The 20,523-nt window shown below is 42.4% G+C and overlaps 1 protein-coding gene across 1 annotated transcript; it reads right to left on the bottom strand.

Annotated features, from left to right (window-relative positions):
• Positions 1 to 3,780: 3,780 nt before the first annotated feature.
• Amun (protein amun) lies at positions 3,781 to 18,622 on the bottom strand. The gene is made up of 4 exons (XM_076768161.1): positions 17,148 to 18,622; positions 7,998 to 8,094; positions 7,151 to 7,466; positions 3,781 to 6,180 (listed from the first exon to the last, which is right to left on the bottom strand). Exons 1-4 carry the CDS (start codon positions 17,324 to 17,326, stop codon positions 5,741 to 5,743), a joined length of 1,032 nt encoding a protein of 343 aa, XP_076624276.1. The 5' UTR covers positions 17,327 to 18,622; the 3' UTR covers positions 3,781 to 5,740.
• Between the last annotated feature and the right edge of the window lie 1,901 nt (positions 18,623 to 20,523).

The following is a 20,523-nucleotide window of genomic DNA, read 5'->3' as shown; positions in this document are numbered from 1 at the left end:
ACACCTCGTGAACCCTTGTCGTCCAGTTTCTTCACGGTATGGACGGTACACACGCTGATCGATTTAACATCCCGCGTTAACATCGTCGCTGCGTCGATACAAACTACTTTTTCGTTCGTTCCTCGAAGTGTGCTGCGAGGTATTAACATTTCGAGAGTTTAATCGACCAAAACTGATGGCATCGTGCTCGCATTAATAACAGCGCGAACATATGCGACGCGAACGTCGCTAAATACGATTCCAGGACGTCTGGTATTTAAATTGTCGCTTCCGTTTAACTACGGTAATCCCCCGGTTGTATGTCACCAATTTTGTCCGCGCAGAGAGAACGCCAGCCCCGCCAATGCTCTCGTATTTCATCCGTTACTAAAAATCAAAGTGTTCATATTTCAAATTACATTAGGACGTGTAAAAAAAAATGTAAAAAATCATTTGTCCGCAGTTTGGTTACCGCAATTTGGTAATGCTCGATAAGTGCTACATACGAGACGAGAGTCCTTCTCATCGCAGTAGATAAAAATTACTTTCACGTTACTTTCAAATCAGTTTCGAAACTGACTTATAAAGTTAAAAATCGTTGGCCTCTTCGATACTATATTTGATTGTTTTCGCGGGCCTCGCATCATTTGGATCCGAGAGGCAGTTCTGAAAAAAACAATATAGCGTCCCCTTTCCTAAATGCCCTAACCACGTGCATATTTTGCTTACTGGTTGATCCAGTTTTACCGAGGTGTCTGTGTTTTTCCCCTCAGTCTCGTCTTCTTGTCACCTCAGGTGTACGAGAGCGAGAGAGAAAGAGAGAATGCATCGATGTAGATTATTTCTGTCCACGTGATCGTGTGTGTTCGCTCGCCGCGGTTCAGTCTCCCTCCCAGGCGTGGTGATACGATAGAAAAATAAAAAAATAAAGTTAAACGAGAAACTAACCCTCCGAGTGCTGTGCCGGAGTCACTGTCGACTCGTCACTTTCCTCGACACACGCGACGAAGATAATTGTGTACGTATATACCTACATGTTGCATTTACTGTCCCGATCGATGGGATTACTGTTTTTTTTTTTTCACTTGTCCTCTTCTCCTCCCGACGCTCGACCGATGGTCCGATCAGCTGGGTTAATTTCAGCTATAGGCTCGCGAGCAAGACAGACAGACAGAAAAGAGGAAAAAAAGCATAGTGTCATCTTTGCTTGTTCACAAGTGTTTTCAAGTGGCCGTGTTCCTTTACAACGTTCCGTCGAAGGAAGACGTACGCGAAACACGGAGGAGCTCGAGTCTCGAGCAAGAGAATATCTGTATTAGCGAAATGGCGGCGTGAGTCGGAAATGACACCGGCACAGGCCGCGATGTCCGGTACTCGGAGGGATTAATCGTTAGTTATAGTTTACCAGGCGTTAGAAGAGAGAAAAATAAATAACAACTTCGGCTACATTAAATCTGTTACGTTTATAAGACAATAAAAACTATGCTCGCTCTCGCCGTAATTCGTAATAATAGCGAGAGCGGCAGCAATAATATAATAATAATCATAATCATCCACGTCGACGTAGATCGTCGCCGTACTTCGCAAACACGCGTATATCGATTCCAAGTTTGTCGTCGTCGTCGATTTAAATCGTTAAGTTTTTTCTTTTTTTTTTATTCTCTACTCGGCGTCGTATCGCACACTTTGCGTCCTCCGTTCATCGTGATCCTGAAACGCGAAATCCTCAACGGCCTCCGTAAACGCACGCACGTGTATAATATAATATATTTATGTATCTTCTTTCCTTGCTAACGAAACGATCGATAACGGAATAAATTAGGCGCTAAATAAATAGAACGGTTCGCTACGGTTTTTAATAGGTTCGTCCATAATTGCTGGCGTTTCTAGTCCTTCTATTTCCGAATGCCCGTGAACCACCGGAAACGTCGTTCTGCGGCGGATTCGGTCAGACTGTCTGTCTGTGTTCCTCGACGGGGGTAAAAGGGACCACGGGGCTGGAAGAACTGGGACTTCTCCGATTGCGATTGGGAACGAGAGATGGAGAACAGTGGGAATTTTTAACATTATGATTTCCGTTTTTTCGTGTTCGATTATATACAGGGTGTTCGACCATTCCTGGGAAAAATTTTAATGGGGGATTTTAGGCGCCAAAATAAGACGAAAATCAAGAATACCAATTTGTTGATGGAGGCTTCGTTAAACAGTTATTAACGTTTAAAGTTTCGATCGTACTGAATTTTTTTCTCGAAAATGCGTAGGATTTCGGGGGTATGTGTAATGACCAAAAATGATTGTAATTGACCCCCGCAACCGAAAATAATTTTTCCAGAATGATTTGAAATTCTTTTTTTTCTGTCGAAAAATTTCACACATTCTCGAATTTTTTTCTCGAAAGTGGGTAGGATTTCGGGGGTATCTCTATTGACCAAAAATGATTGTAATTGATCCCTACAACTGAAAATAATTTTTCCAGAACGATTTGAAATTTTTGAATTTAATTGTTAATAACTTTTTAACGAAGCCTCCATCAACAAATTGGTATTCTTGATTTTCGTCTTATTTTGGCCTCTAGAATCCTCTGTTAAAATTTTTCCCAGGGGTGGCTGAACACCCTGTATATTATCGATGACGTAAACGTTGATCAAGATACGAAACAAGCATCGTGGAACGAGTATAAAAATAGAGTACATTTACAATAATACAAAATGAACAATATATATACGTGACACTTGGGCATAGAAAATTTCAAGATTGAATCATGGTATCATTTATTGACAATCTTGAAAAGACTTGTAAAAATTTACAAATTTAGTCAATTCTCATAAGATAGACCATTGCTTCTGATCTTCTAAATTAATAATTTTTTTAATATTACAAGTTCTCCTTTTTATTTGAGACATAGGTAAGTTTTCTATGGCCATTAGCGTCTACAATTTACCTCTCTTCGATAAAATATTTACATTTGTGCCCAAGTAGTCCAAGCGAATGGCTTAATTAAATAAATGAAACATGACTATTTTATCGAAACAGATAAATTGCAAACTTGACGTTAGTAAGGAGTGTGAGGACACGAGTGAAAATGATTATTGAAGTGCATCCTAATTTTTATTTTTATATAATTTTACGTATCATAATCCGTTTTAAATTATATACACATTATGCATTATCCATTCTGTTGTTTTGTAACTATATTCTATTTTTCATGGTGATTCTTACGTCCTACTCTTTTGTACTCATTCCTCGATGCTTTTCTCGTAACCTTCTATCAACGTTTACGTCATCGTTAATATTATCTAACCGGGTAACTGTTATTTTTACCAATTCTGTCAAACGGTTTTGCAGACATATTTTCGAGAATTGATTTTTACTAGGAGGCCCCCCCCCCCCCCAAGTCCCCTTTCGCTTTCACGAGGGGTCGTCATTCGCGTCGCCGGTTGGTACTGTGTACTATTTTTCCCCTCCCCACTCCCAATCGGAGAAGAAATTCCCAGTAGTCCTTCTCGCCAGGCATCACTGCACACAAGGAACGTTCGAAACGGTTCGCGTTTCGGAAGCTTCTCCTTCCGGTTACCTTTGTTTCTCTTTTTTTTTTTTTCGTGCAATAAAACGAGCACGGCTGTTTCGCCGGCGTGTGTGTCGTTTAATAATAGGGTCAGTACTAAAGCGGCCTCCTGGCCGCACGGTGTTCTAAATTACAAATATATATATTTTATATAATATGTATATTTATAAAATTTGAATGAACGTTCTTGATCAAGCTATAGTGGTTTATTTTTTTTTCTTCTTTCTTTCCGTATCTCTTGCGCTCTCTCTCTTTCTCTCTCTCTCTCGCTCTCTTTCAGAAACACACGCAATCTTGCACGCTCGCATTCTCCCTCAACCTCTCTTTTCTTCTTTGTCAATCACATCAACAGTTTGCATCGTTATACCTCTATATTGCCGTATTCGTATAGTTTGTCTCTTCTTCTTCGACGTCGTCGTCGTCTTCTACTTCTTCGAAACGAGGTTCCTCGCATTTCCTCGACGATTAATACAATAGCCATTGATTAATGCAAAAATACTAGTTACATCCCTGTACATGAAAACCCCTGACACGGCGATGGTGAGATAAACGTACCTCGTACGTTGTATTTTTTTTTTTTTTTCGTTTAGGTGCCGCCCGCCACTGCCACTCGTTTCCTCGTTCTTGGTGGACTCAAAAAAGCGTTACTTTTATTTGTTTCTAAAGTTTCTTTTACTTACAAGGTATTTGGTTTTGCTTCATGCATCGCTCTGACATGCAGTTTCGTTTAGGTATATAAATTATGGTAATGATTCTGTATTATAATTATAATAATAATTATTATTATTAATATTAATATTATCATTGTGTGTTCGGTGTACCGCCCGTTATTTCTCTTGCTGGTCGCATAATCAGATACTCGATCTCTCTCTCACACACCCGATTTTACGTTCGTTCGTTCGTTCTTTTCCACACGTTCTTTCCTTGTCCTGTGTCATTCTCACTTTGCATACCACTCGTAAATATATATTTATACATATGCATGTATCGTGTATACACATACATATGTATATATATTCGAAGAAGCGCGTCAACGTGTTCGGTTTCACGTGTCTCGTACATCGTCGGCAGCCTTGAACACGCGGTACAAATCATGGTAAAAAGGAATGATCATTCTATTCGATAAAGGGCTACAAGTCGTACGCTACCGTGTGAAAAAAGCTGAAAACGGGGAACCGGGGGGGGGGGGGGGGGGGGGGGGGGTCGTTGAAAAAGGCAGTATCGAGAATCGCCTCGTTCGGGCGAACCAAGAAAAAAAGATTGAAAAAAAAAACAACATAAAAACAAAAAAGAACAAAGAATATACGAGAGTATATATTCGGTGTTACTTTCTAAGCGCTACGCCGCGGGTCGAGTTTTCCCTCTGTCAAGCCCTTAAAAAAAAAAAAAAACATGAAAAAAGAAAAAACGAATAAAAGGGAAAAGAATTCGCCTACCGAATGCTTGGTGTACCCGTGGTTTGAAACACTAGTTCGATTCCCGGCAAGAATCGTCACGCTGCGCCGGGGAAGAACACCCCAAGAGGAACCGGTCCAGTCTCGAAACTGAATTCGTCGAAAAGAAGAAAAAAAAACACCGAGCGAACGGGGAACACAACAGAAACGAGAAAATAACGGCACGAAGAAGGAACAGAGAGGGGGGGAGGGGGCGGACATTCGCGCGCGCGATCATCGAAACCGTGAGCTTCCGCAGCTTCGTTCTGCCTCCGCGATCCAGCCCCGATGAATCTAAAAACCAGCAAGGTGCTCGCGTAACACAGCCCATCGTGTGCGCGTGGTGAATATGCTACTGTTGCACGAAGTCTCCGGGTGGTGGGGTAGGAGAGGAGGTGTGACCCTACGAGAAAGAGAACGGAGGAAGAGGAAATGCGACGGAAACAAGGGATACAAGGAAACAGAATGACGAGCAGAAGCTTCAGGAGAGACAACTAGCTGATAAAACGTAGAGATCAAAGTGAGAGAGTACCAAGGGAGAGAAGAGACATAGAGAGAGAAAGAGAGCTGCAGCGAAGGGAGAATAATGAAAAACGATCGTGATGGTGCCGATGGTAGCTACGCAAGGTCTACTATCCGCGACCCTGATCGGTGACCCTGGCGGTTTTTAGAAGCGCCTCGCCGCGATCAGCGTTAGATTGGCGGCCGACACGAGGGCGGTGACGTTGTTGCTCGTATTCGTGACTCCCTGGGTGGTGGTGGGTCACTTCTTGCTCTTCTTGGTGGGCGGCTCCTGCGCGTCTTGCGAGTCCTCGGTGTCCTCGCTGTCGGTTGGTCGCGGCGTGTTGTTGCTGTCGTCGTTCTCGTTCGTGGCGAGGGAGTCGTTTGTGTCTTCGCTGGCCACGGCGACCGTGATCGGCGTGGCCGGTTTGTCCATGGAGTCCTCGGTGAAGGACGTGGTGGTGCTGTTCTCGTCGATGGCCGCCGGATCAATACTGCCCGGCTCCTTTCCGTTCACCGCCACTTCTTGATTGCTGTCGTCCGACGGTTCCGTCGCCTCGCCGTTGCTGGGCGGATGAGAGTTACCGTTCTCCGTCGAGCCCGGGATCCCGTCCAGTAGCTCCGGCTTCATCTCGGACGCCACGTAGTGGGTCCACAGCGCCAGTTCCACCCTGTGGGGGCTCCATGTCTTGCCGTTCGACGCTGAAACGAACCGATCGAACGACTACCGTTTAGACACCGTTTAGACACCGTTTATCATTTCGGTCGTTTAACCCTTCGACTACGTTCAACGCCCGTAGGCGTTTGGCACGCACAGTCAACTGATCAATGATGGGTGCTTTTCGTAGTCAAAGGCTTAAGGGAGTATTCCTGCATGAGCATTTGAAAAAATTTAAGTTGGCTCTATGTTTCGAGAGTATTCACAATTTTCGTTTGCATAAAAATATTAGGAATTATAGGAACCCAGTGAATCTTTATAAATATATCACCGACGCGACGAAGTTTCCCTAATAATGCTGACGCAAGGAGAGGTTCGAAAGCGTAACGTTGACTCTTTGACGAGCTTTTACACAATGATAGGGCTTGAAATATTGAAGCTAATGGTATCCAGTTTTGGGAGCAGACGGTTAATAGTTTACGGGTGAGCGTAACTGGGTCGATAAAGCGCCGATGATCTTTTTTTTATCTCAGGCACGAATCCAACTAAAGACATTTTTTAAACGTACAATGTTCTTTTCGTATACATCCCTGACTATATAAACAGCTAGTTTTGAACCCGTGACAAAAAGATCGTAGGATCAATTTAATGCCTCACCGATCCAGCTATGCTTTTTCGTGGTCAATCAAGTCACACTGCAGTGGAGAAAAGAGAAACCGTAACTTTAACATTAATCCTTTGGATACCAGTAATAAGCTGTGCCCACTGATTTCTTTGTTATTTATTGTAACTTTGTCGAACTTCGAGACTAGTTATTTGCTATAACAATAAAAGGAAAATATCTTTTAAGCTTTCCTTTAACCTCGCGTTAGGCGATCGGGGCAACACGGTGTGTTTCGAAGCGTCGTGGCAAAGTGTTACGAGCTCTTTCTTTATTTCAAGAATAAAACGCATGGAATCTTGTTTGGAAATTGATCTTCTGACTGTAATTGACGAATCGACAGAGGCACTCACTTTGTTTGTTCAGCCTCTCGACAGTATTTTGAATGTGCTGGACAAAGTTGAGGTACTCCTTGATGGTATAATCGATGCCCTCGATTCCCGGTATTGCCATCAGGCATTCGTCCGCCATAAAAGGCGCATTCTCCGGCGACGCTGCTGCCAATAGGGCCGATGCCATCGTGGTGCCTACTCCTTTCAAATTCGAGAGGGCAGTGATCGCTTGTTCAAGATTTGGAAGCTTTTTGAACGCCTTTTTCGTCTCCGCCATTACTGCACGGGGTGTGTTCACTTTTACCAAGTAGTTCAGCTGGGGGTAAAACTTTCCACGCTACAAATAACAAAGCAGAACAAACACGGTTAAACGAAACTGCCTGGTTATCGCGATAAATAAAAAACAATCCCAGGATCGCCTACTTATGAAGTAACTTCCGTGCTTGATAAATATTTCGAATTGCAAAAAAAAAGCAAAAATTATCGCATCAAAACATCGACTGCCGTGCCCCAGGCATGAAATTTGGTCGCCATTTTTAATCTAGTTCTGCGAAATTGATTTCTTTCGAGTTTGCAATTTATTAGGAAAGTTACTATCTATGCAGTTTCGCGTTATATTACACAAAGTAATTACAGTCAAAGGTAAGTTAAATTTGAAATATTTTAATCTGAAGGTATTTAAAAAAAACGGATTTGGTGATTTCACAGTCCGTTTCAAAGATCGTTAAACCGCGAGGATTAACGTAATTTATGATATCTAAATAATAGCGAAGAGAAAGATCTCGTGAAGCAATTCCCTTGAAGGATTTATATTTACCCGTGGTCAGAGTGAATGTAAAAATAAGAGAGCGCAGTTCGATTCACTCACTGTTTGCTTCCATTTCATCGTTTGCACCAGCTCCTCGTGGATGAGATGCGCGTCCTTGCCGCGTGACTTGATCTTCTTTGGAAGCTCATTCTGATACCTGCGAGCAGAAAAAGTTGTCGGACGGTCAGCGACGGGATCGTGTATGCGCAGGGTGCGCAAGATCACGGCTACTCGGATCGATGACGCAACCGCGGTAGAGCAGAGTGCAGGAAACAGAATACCGATTAAAAATGCAGCCGCAAGAAGTGGTTTTCCACCTACTGACAATCATGCGGGACGCCCCGACACAACGCTGGGAACACGAGCCAAATCGGGGACGTGTTCTCCGATGTTGGACTTTCCACACCCTATCAAACATGTCATCCACCCTAAATCTCCATTTTCTAATCGTCAATTCTATTAATTTATTAGGGAAAAGTAACTGCCAAATTGAGAATGTTATCTCTACATTTGTACGTTTCAAACCTTGTCGAACATGCTATCCACCCTTATTAATCATTTCTCTCATTCGTCAATCCTGAATTAATTACTGGGAAATAACTACTAAATACGAAGCTGTATCATTTATGTTAGACCTCAAACTTCATCAAACATGTCATCCACCCTAAATCTCCATTTTTTAATTCACCATTAATTCTATTAATTTATTAGTGAGAAATAACCGCTAAATTCGAAGATGTATCATTTATGTTAGACCTTCTCAAACTTCATCAAACATGTCATCCACCCTAAATCTCCATTTTGTAATTCATCATTAATTCTATTAATTTATTAGTGAGAAATAACTGCTAAATTCAAAGATGTATCATTTATGTTAGACCTCAAACTTCATCAAACATGTCATCCACCCTAAATCTCCATTTTGTAATTCATCATTAATTCTATTAATTTATTAGTGAGAAATAACTACTAAATTCGAAGATGTATGATTTATGTTAGGCCTCAAACTTCATCAAACATGGAATCCATCCACTACTTGCTTTGCTGAAATTATTTTAATACAGAAATCGATAACTGGACGTAATATTAATCGAAAAACACCAGTGTTTTGTAATGAAAATTTCAAACAAGAAATAATTACGGGATATCAAACAAAATAAGCAAATAAACATCGTTTCGTTAAATTTTGTGTATTGCGTTTCACTGGTCGATTTATTGAGCGAAGTCGACAAATTAAATAATAACAAATGGTCCGTATCATCAAATTAAATTGCTACTTTTGTAAGCGAAACATGATTTTAATTGTTTATAAATTATTCCGTTCAGTAGTCGCGTTTTGAAATCAGAAATCAGGGAATGTCTAAAAGGAAATATCTCTAACATAAAATTCAGAACACTAGTATTCAAATAGTACTCGATGAATATTTTAATAAATTATTTTAACGATTTGTCACTTATATTCGCACTTCTGAAGTTTTCGATTACACGACAAGAGATCCTAACCCTACTTTGCAGTTGGTAAATTTAACACGTTCACTGCCAAAACAAAACCGAATAATATTCTGTAAAAGTAAAATTTTGATTTTAGACCATTGTAGACTACATAACCTAAAATTTGTTTCGGTACTTATTTTCGTAACCTCATTAAAATTCACAAACTCTATTCAAATTTATTTCCCTCAACGTCTTAACTTGAGAATTCATTTTTCTAGTATCATAATGGGGAATCCTGTCACCCATATATGGGTGACGCGGCAGTTAAAGTGTTAAAGAGCCGTGTCGCATCGAAGAGTAAATTCGAGAATTCGTTTCGACTGAAGTACGTTTGTTTTAAGAACCCCGATTTCGTTTACTCGAAACGACTCGGATCGGGTAACGTTTCCTTTTTTTCTCCCCCCCTCCTCCCTCTTTGTCCCCCATTATTCGGGTCATCGACATGGGACAAGTTCTCTGTTTCATGGAACGAAAACTGGATCCGTGAACAGAAACGAGCCACAAGAGAGAAAGAGAGAGAGAAAGATGCAGACTCGCGTGGTTTTGTTGTAGGTACTTTCGAAGGACGTTCGGATCAGCTGTTTGGCCGAAGAGCTAAACTTAGTTGCGACTAGTTTGTATTTCATTCACATAATGTGACGCTTGGACACGTGTTCTCTGATTTACGACCACTCATTCTTGCCTTCGGAACGACGCGTTACCGGCAAATCGGCGTTATCAATTTTTTGTTTTGCACTAATTATTTACAGAGCACGTTCTATTTATAAATGAAAGAGCGTGTTAAATAATATTGGGTTATAAATAATGTATCGTCGAAATTGATGAATATACAAAGTGACAATTTATAAAAATTTGAAAATCCTATAAATGCTATACCATAAAATTATAATATCCTACACTGTTTTCTTTAATATATGTATATTACTTTGCAAATTTATTTTGATTTAATTTTATTTATTCTCCATACATTTCCATCGTTTCATTAATTTTACAGACATTCCGAAATGTTTGGTAGTTTATCATGATATAAATATTTGCTTTTGCTCGTTTATCATCACGATAGCGTGTATAATATTCCATGAAGTCTACTACCGAGACGAATAAATTATTTTCGTAACGATAGAAGTGGATTCTGGTCCACTGTGCGTTCTGTTATGCGATTTCGCGACGCGAAAGGACCGAAGAGGCGAGAAGGTCGCGAATCGCATCGTTATTCAGCGCGATTGTCCCATAGAAAGTCCAAAAACAATCGTTCGAGTGGCACAACGGTGTGTTTCTTTTGAGCGCGCCTTCTTTTGAGCAACGTTGAAACCTTTTCAGGACGGTTGCTCGCACGCAACCATTTTAAGAGGCGCTCGCGAGCTGCTTCGCGCCACGCAACGCAAAAGCAACCTTGACACAATCGCAGCGCGCGCCTCGACACGAGAGGATTATGTCTCGCGAGAGCTCTACGAGGCTTATTTTTCCACGTCGTTTTTACGACGGTTCTCCATTTTCTCCTTCCCCCCCCCGCCCCTATGCTTCTTTTCTACTTCTTCTAGCGCCTTTGAAACCGACGATATAACTCGTGAATTATAAGTAAACTAGAACTAAACTCTCGTCGCGCAAAAAAAGTGATGTTCCCGAACTGTTTTCATCGCGTTTTGAAACACGACCGTGTTGCTCAACGACGACTCGAAAATATGCCCGACTAACTAGCGACGGAGTGACTTTTACGCGTGGGGCTATTCGAATATTATTGTCTGTATATTTCAGCAGACGGATACAATTATTAGATTATTAGGAGACTAATATTCAGATAAGAAAGTATTCGAATATTTGGCTTATTAGAATAACGCTGATGTTTCTATTTAAATACTATGTACATCTTGACGTCAGTAGATTATCGAGTCACGCATACGGATGAATTGGTGCGTTAAGCGGTGCCGATAATTTTTAGATGATCAATAATCTACGTGTGTATAAATATATACAAATACGGCTATATATAGACGTACGTAAATATAGTGTCTCGTTTCCGTAATATGCATTACATCACAACTCAGAGCACAATACGTATAGTGTGAGATGGTTTGAAACAGCTTACAATCAAAGAACCTTAACACATTACTTTCTCTTTAATTACACTAACGAAAATAAGCGAATTGATTATACAAATTATCATTTACTTGGATTTCGACAGTTTAAAAATCCAGATATAACTTGAAAGTTCTCAACCTGTTCTTTACATCGTACTGATGGCAATAAAATGAATTTCGAACATTCGTAACGTACGTCCTTTTTACTAGAGAACTATATTCACTCACTCTTGACAGATTTTCCACCAGATGTCGCGTGTGTGTGACGCACCGATTCGCGCAAAAGACCAACGTCAGATGTACGCGACCAACGAGGATTTTTTTTTTTACCGTCCGTTTGCATGAGCAAACAAAGCACGAACTATAAGATCATTAAATTCGTCCATTGGATACGTTATATTTTTTACGTAAATACGAACACGCGGCACGATTGAATAAAAAATGTCAAGGATATCCCTAGACAGGGAAACCTAATATGGCGGTCGACGCGTTACGCGGAAAATGGACTTGAAAGTCATCGCGGATGCGGAAACGTTGAGAAGACGGCGAAACCGTGGCAGATTTATCGCGATCTCGATGGGCGAAGAACGACGAACGATGACCGTGTCGACGAAAGTCGATATTCGATTGCCAGCCGTTTGACCCGAATGTTTTCATCGCTTTAACGGACCCGTGAATCAGCAAAAATGTTTCCACGAACCCGAAGCCGTGCACCATTTAGCGTGAATAGCATGGGAATCGTGTTTTAATCGGTCCAGCACGATTTCTTCGGGTCGGGTTACGAAGAAATTCTTCGTTCAAGGTCGAATGCTCAAGCGAAGCGAATTCGAGATGAGACGAGACGAGACAAGTGTTCGAGCGTTTCCCATAACACAATAAAATAAAATCTGTTCGAATAATCGAAAAAACGAAAAGATAATTTCGCGCGTTCCCTTAATTTATCATTGATGAAAAATATATATAAAATTTTTCACACGTAATTTTTCACTCGTAGCGATGAATAATACGGGATCTAAACGCATACATCAAACGTCGCAAAGCAGAATCGTTTACACGAACAATTACAATCGGTTTATCTGTTAGATCGACAAGAATCATTTATTCCTCATCGTGAGACACTGGTTCTTTCTTATAGGAGGAAGCCAGCGAATTGTACTCAGAGTTGTTCATTATTTTTTAATAATGGACCTTAAAAGCAAGAAGCATACCTCTTCCGGTTTCGAGAAATAAACTTTTAAATGGTGAAAAAATTTTAATCGCCGAATGTTCCATATTTGGGAAATTTAATAAAAATTGAACTATGTTAGTTGAAATTTTGGAACTATAAGCCCCCTACAAAAATGCAAATGTACCGAAATTTTCTGCTATTTTTATGCTCTAAGATAGTCTGAACAAATTTTTGATAAATTGTTTAGTAATTGATTTAATGTCGTGGAACATCCACGACGCACGTTCATCGGTCATACTGTTACTAAATAATTTAATACTCTAATAATTTTGATATTAGAATATTCTACGAGGTCCCAGCTATCGATAACATCCATCAAATAATTTTGTGCTTATTTGTATATCGCTGGAATTTCATAAAATATTCTAATACCAAATTCATAGGAGCATCAAATTATTTACGGAACTATGCGACCAATAACGTTTCCACAAAATACTATACGATATTTTAATTGTCTTTATTGGGCAAATATATCGGGAGGTGGGAAAAATTAATAATAAATTTCCGTACGATTGTGTATTATATTTGCACGGACGCTCGACACAGGTGTGATATTTTGTATAAATACATATTCGATGAATCATAATTTCTTATTAAATATGAACCAGTGGGGTGGCCTTTCTATTTCGCGTCCACGATAAAAAGGTGTAATTGCACGAAGCCTGGATTCATAAAATATTCCTGATGCGGAAAGTATTTATGCTTTTTTTAAAATATAACAAACAGCGCGAAATTGTATCATTAATTCCTTTCCACTTACCGTTATTTTATATTGTAAATATTGTGTACTATTTTGTAGAAACGTTGGCGTACAGGGAAGGAGTGTTTCAATAAAAACAATAAACGGAAGAATAAAAAACAGAGTCAAGGGCACTGGAATTCAAACGACACGCTATTAAATTTACATGATTGACATTAAGCGATTGAAACTTTCGCCTAAGAATTTATTTCTCGAAAGCACGCGTAAAAAAAATAAATAAATAAAATACTTGGAGATAGTTGAAGATTAGATAGGAAGAATTTATTATTAAAGACAGAGCAATTTATTAATATCGTCTTGGATAAAATATTAGTCCCATCACATTTTCACTTACCACAACACACACACACACTCAAAGCTCAAACGATTCAAACCGTTATTTGATTTGCAAACGAAAGGCAAAGAGTGTTCGAAACGCATACGAGTCTAGTTTCTTAAGAGAGTTGTTGATATATTGGAAGTTTGTGTAGTTCGTTGCAACAGGAAAAACGGCCACCGAGGTAAGGCCACCATCCGCCACTACGAAACACATGGTGTTACACAACCGTGCATTACAGCATCAGAAAAATAAACGATCGAAAGAGAAACGACCGTGGGACACACGCAGAAACACCTAAAAAAATTCGTGGGCCAGTCACGAACCGTAATTGCACAGCATTGTATCGAGGATAGTCGAGCATCGAATACCGAAATTCTACAATTCGTACACTGAAATACTATTTCACATAAAAACTATTCTATAATCGCCAAATTTTAAATATTGCAAGCAGAAAGTAGACCACAGACGGGATATTCTACTGTAACCGCCCGTTTTGAATGTGATTTTTTAAAATTAAGAAAAACTAATAAAACTCTTCTAATCACAATGAATAATATGAATAGACAATTTTCAATATGGCGTCTCTTCAAAGAAAGTGATTTTTTAAAATTAAGAAAAACTAATAAACCTCTTCTAATTACAATGAATAAAATGAGTAAACAATTTCCAATATGGCGCCTCTTCAAAGAAAGTAATTTTTTAAAATTAAGAAAAACTAATAAACCTCTTCTAATTACAATGAATAATATGAATAGACAATTTCCAATATGGCGTCTCTTCAAAGAAAGTGATTTTTTAAAATTAAGAAAAACTAATAAACCTCTTCTAATCACAATGAATAATATGAATAGACAATTTCCAATATGGCGCCTCTTCAAAGAAAATGCGCTGATTTTGTATACTACATTTTAGCGGTAGTATTTAAAAAAAGTGTGAAAACAAGGATACAAATAATAAGATCAAATTTCTTTAGATTTAATATCGACTGTTGTAAATCGTGAGTATCGGGTACAAAAAAAATTTGGAAGATTAAGAAATAGTAGCAGAACAGTTCTGCAACAACATTGCACAAAGCAGATATCGATGACATGGCGGCAGTTGACGCCGTGGAAAAGTGGCCTTGACGTAAACAAGGATCGCTGGGAACGAAAATAACGGTTCTTTCCACCTCCGACGGGCAAAGAAAATCACTCTGCAACATCGTACGATATAAAATCCGATGAAAAAAAAAAATATGCAAATTCACCGAAATCGTAACGAGGCAGAATTTAAAAAAGTATCCCGGCGAATGTTGCGCGTTCGATCGAGTACCTTGCTTGTATCTTCCGTACAAAAATCCTTCGTGTTGTTCGAGGTCTCGATAAAATCCTTGTTCCGATCCTTGATAAAGAGACGAATGTACGTTCTCTGAAAGCATTCCACCGCGATAATTACGGTTATCGCAATCGTTCGTTCGATTACGGTGAATGCACAATAAACTAAATAACCGATCGATCGGAAAGTTATTGAAAAGTCAACGGATACGTTGCAAAGGATGAAGAGGAGGAGTCTGATCGACTGAGTCTGCGAAAATAAAGCAGAGAGAAGGCTTTGCCTCCGTCTAACGAAGAATGAATAATTAAACGGTTAAAAGGCGATCAGGAAGGGAAAAAGATTCCATTATTATTGTCCGATTCCGGGCGTCGTCGGAGAGACTAAAAAGGCTTAACGTGGAATTTAACGAGACTCGAACCTGCCTTTAATTAATTAAGGCAAACGTGACGCCAGTGGATTGAAGCTTGCGCCGTGGAAACATTGTTGTGAACGCTCGTCACGGGAACTATCCCCGATTCAAGCATTCGCTCGAATTTTCGGCTTGTCGTGGAATTTACCAGGCTTCAGTCTCGCCGTTAGTCGGAAAATCGTAACCCGCTTGATAGATAAATCGTATTTATTGTTTCGCGTTTCAAAATCCACCGCGACTCCATAAACGCGTTTTATCCGGCGGCGCCGCGGCTCCCGTAACACGGTCTTTTTAAATTCGAAGGTGATCGCGACGAAAAAATAACGATTGTCCAAGGTGCCAAATCTAATTAACTCTTTTACCTTGTATTCATTTAAATCGAATTGAATTTTTGAAAAATATCACGCGGAACAATTTTTCAATTTCACTTCGTACGCGCCATTTTTAGAAACTTAGTCGAGCGTAATATTAATCTTTCGATTAAAAGCTCGTTTGTCGAAGCTAGAGAAAATAGTTAATTTCAATATATCAAGTATATATCACGAACGTGTAACGATTACAATCACTAAGCGAAACATAATAATGCATGCATTGTCATGGCGGATGGAGAGTACTTTCGTTCTCGATACCAGTGAATACGAGACGGTAAACGTAATGTGAAATAATACGGAAAATTTCGTTGCGATCGCTGAGATACTGTTCCGTCGGACGAAAGCTCGTCGATGGCGGTTCCCTAATTTTTTCACCAAGTTTTCAAACGTATGGAATCGTGATTTCTCATTTTTTTTTTTTTTCGCGACGAAACAGGTATAACGAGGATCGTTCGTCGTTGAAAAAGAATTGTAAAAATAAGAGTGGAGAAAGGTTCGTTAATCGTATCCAAACGAGTCGAGGTAGTTGTGTGAGCCGTGAAAGCGACGCCGGCGAGTCGCCTCTTTCACTGGCATCGTTGCCAGCGCGACGGTCGCTCGAAAATCCGCTTTGCTATCGACCGAGATGTCAGAAAAATCCGCCAAGACGACCCGTTACCGTCTTTACGTAAATCTCAAAGTTCTATCGACAATATTTGCAGACAGTGTATGAAAGAGTTCGCTAGAAACGACACTATAGTACGCGGTACGTAACGGCAACGTCGAGACTTCCGTCTCGATGAGGTGGCATAAAATTCCCACGGAAATTCTTCGGTCGATACGATCGTGTTAAAAAACGATATAAAATTGTAAATAAAATTGAAAAGAGACGATAAAGAAAAGTAGAAGATTAGGGACGAGTCAAGAAAGACAAGAGTTAATCGAGTCACCACGTGACGCGAGTTTTATGCGGATACTTTAAACGAGGTAGCCACGTATTTCGAAGCGGCCGCTCTTCATGACCGTCGTCGATCACGGCAATAGGAGAGGGTAAATATACTATCTGGAATCGTAGCTAGTCTCGCGAGGGGGCCATAGGGGTACACATACAGCATGCGGTGGTACGTGATGGCAACTGGCGCGCCACGGGTTCATTGTCCCGTGTGGTGCCCGTGGTGGAAGCCCCTCGTTGAAAAGGAGGACCCGTGTATCGGGCGTAATATGTCGACGGTATACAGGACGGTATTTCTGAACTTACCAGTTGTCCAACTTGATTAGCTCCTCGGGTTTTTTCGTTTTGCGATCGGCCTTGAGTCTGAGGGCCTGCGGATAAAGCTTCAGTACGTGTTCGAACTGACTCGCAGTGCCCTCCACGAAGAAAGTCGCTGTGTCTTTCACGGAAGCCATTGTGATAACTGAGCTTCGAGGAACGGCCATTGGGGCGCAGCACCAGCGCCTCCGTGCACTATACCCGTCTCCGTCACTCCCCCTCAAGAGTCTCTATCTCACTCCCTCTCCTTCCTCTTCTATCTTCGTCTATCGGTGTCTCGCTTACTTTCCTTCTCCTTCTCTCGCTCCTCGATGCACCCCTCTCCGCGCGTGCCACGGGAGAGGACCGACCACGCGAGAAATCCTATTTTACCCTCTGCCTCGTTCGAATTCTCTCGGTTTCACCGGCGGCGGTGATACGCGACACACGCGTGGGACGCGTTCACGATCGGCGCACACACAGTTTATTGGCGAGGAAGATCGTCGACGATACCACGCGTATATAAAGCAGACTCACTGCCAGTTCCTTTCTCTCACTCTCGTTCTGTCTCTTTCTGTGCTTGGCTGTTTTTCGATTTCCTCGAAAGGTATTCTTCACGCTTCAAGGACGAAGTTTTTTCAACAATAATTACTACGATATCGAACGCACGGTGATGAAGTTTACGCGGTACAAGACGTGGTGCAGAGCTACGAGGTCTCGTGCGTACACTCTCGTAAGGGAAAATCACCGTAGTTACACGCCGAGAACTCGCCTTCGGACCTCGTTCGACTGTCCCGGGTGGGGAGCGCGACTCGACGTCGCCAATAGGGAGCAGCACTGCTCGGCGTGTTTCGGACTTCTCTCTTCTGTGCCCGTTCCCCTCTCTCGCCCTCTCTTTTCCTCGTCACGTCCTTCCACCACCCTTATTATTTGTACCGAAAATTTCAACCGTTGCGTGCGGGTACGCACGCACGAGGATCAACGATACGGGCCGATGAAGGAAACGATGACAATAATACGCGTGCAGCGCAACTTGTGCTCCAACTTTACGGCTCGACAAAGAGGAGAACGTACAAGATACAGCAATCGAAACGCGAAGAACCTCCTTTCTCCTTTCGAGATCACCGTGTTTCCCTCGGCGCCAGATCCTTCCTCCTTTTTTCCCTCGCTCTCCGAGAGAGCTTCGTACGAATGCGTGCGGATTCCCCGCCGGATGTCCGCGAAGTATAGACGGTCTCCCCACCTCTTAGTTTTCGTACACGCACGTATGCACCGATCTCCGAAGGAACTCTCGGAATACACTCGGGTTCTCGCGTACTTCGATCGTCAGCCGCGAGACTATACACACGAGTCCCGCAGGGTACGTACCCCTTTACGTTCTATTTACTCACGAACGTCTCTGATCCTCCCGTTTCTTAGGACACGCTGTACCGACTGTTTCCATGTAATCGTTCGTATATCTTTTAATACAGCACGAAACACGCTCCAGCGTCGGCAAAACCTCATTGACGATCTCATCGACGACAGCGACGACGATGACGGCAAGTAGACAACAAAGACAGCGATGTACGGCCGTTGTCTTTTTCCCCCGCGAAAAACGGCCTCGATTATGCTGTATCACACGTCCGCCTCCGTACGAATAACCACGTTCGATGACTGTGTACGCGCGCCTGTCTCTGCACGACTCCTCTCTCGGTGCTCTGTCGTCTGTCTATTTCGAAGGAGTGTGTGCGTGTGCGCGCGCGCACTCACGACCGACCGAGCGAAAGAGCGGGCAGAACGAAGCTCGAAGCCTTCGCTCGAAAAACGGGAACACGGAGCGGTGCGCGCTTAGGCAAAGACCACGTATAGTCAATCGCTTGCTCTCCTCTGTATGCTGACTGTAGTGAAACGAGCGACCGACTGAGGGCAGCGCCTTCGCTGCCTTCTGCTCGTCCCCTTTTCCTCCGGCCCCCTCGGGACTCGGTACCACTACTAAAGCGCCGACCCTATCTCCCCTCTACGCGCGTTTTGCTCCCACTCGCTGTTTTTCTCTTTCCGTTAACCCTGATCACTCTTTCTTTTTCTAATACATAAAACGAAAGAACGAACGCCACGGATCGCGCCTTTATTATATAGATCTCATACTGAAATATTTGCCGTTCCGACGGCAAGCCGTACAATTTCTCGCACGACCCTACTTCGTGGACTCCCACGAGCGACACGGACGCTCGATACCTCCTCGCGAAGGCGCGTACCGTTCGCTCGATCGCGCTGGGTCGTCCGACTGGAAATCGATGCTAAAGTCGGGGTAGAGGCGCGCCAGTGGTGCCGTACCACGGCTGGCACACACCGTGTTCCCCGCACACAAATCGACACCGATGTGTGTGTTGGCCTTTACGTGCGCGATACACCGTCGCTCACTCCGCAAGGTTAAACCGTGTGGGTAGAGACCGGGGTTCCTGTACACGGGCCCGATGCTTGTGTGCGACGCGTCACGGCTGCCAGTACGCGTGTGCCAGAAGTGGCTCGCATACGCACGAAAGGGCATACGAAGAGACAGACTCGCAACCCTTGTGTCACGAACGCGTTGAAAAAGTCTGCGAGGTTTGAAAACTCCCGGAAGGATGACGATTGGACGACTGTAAAGCAGCGAAGGGAGGGAGCGCTTTTTTTCATGCTTGTAGAGGAAGATCACGAGTCGGATGCCGGTGCCGTTGCGAAACGAGCGATTTCACAATTTTGTAAACGCGACGACACACTATACCTCCGTGCTTACGAGCTAACGATACTCGTTCTATCGATAGACGAGTCGAAACTCGATCGGGGATGCACGTCGTTAAAATCACGTTTGTAGAAATTTCGAATATTTCGCCAATGCGTTTTATTTGTTAGAGGAACGTTCGAATTTTTGCCTCTCTCGTTTCCCGCGGATCAATTCTACCTTCATCCTTTGTCCTCGTAAGCCGTTAGCTTTGCATTCCTTCGCTCTTTTCACGCTGGTGTCCGTGACCGTCGTGCAAAATTGTAAGCAACGGGGAAACTTACGGCTGTTTTCTTCGAAACTTTTGCTACATACATGCATTTCGCGCGAGGGCTCGTCTGCTTACGTTCTTTACGTATGTGAGAGAACGGTCGTTCTTTGTGCGTGGCATACGCCTATACCGCCATACCACATGCCGCGCTGTGTGGTAGAGTGCTGGCGTATAATCAGTCGCGAGCTGATGTTGGTGAGCGATACTGGTATACGTGTACACCAGTTCACTATGTATCGTCGTGAGATCTCGCTTCGCCGACCAGCCCGTGAGTACCATAGCGAACGCCTCACTACCAATGTCAGCATCACTACCACCGAAGCACTCTATAGTTGCTAGCCAGTCGGGTGTACTCGGGGAAAGTGGAGAGC

Source organism: Colletes latitarsis, chromosome 7 (genome assembly GCF_051014445.1).
Source record: "Colletes latitarsis isolate SP2378_abdomen chromosome 7, iyColLati1, whole genome shotgun sequence".
Classification (NCBI taxonomy): Eukaryota; Metazoa; Arthropoda; class Insecta; order Hymenoptera; family Colletidae; genus Colletes; species Colletes latitarsis.
This window is presented reverse-complemented; position numbering and strand designations above follow the sequence as displayed.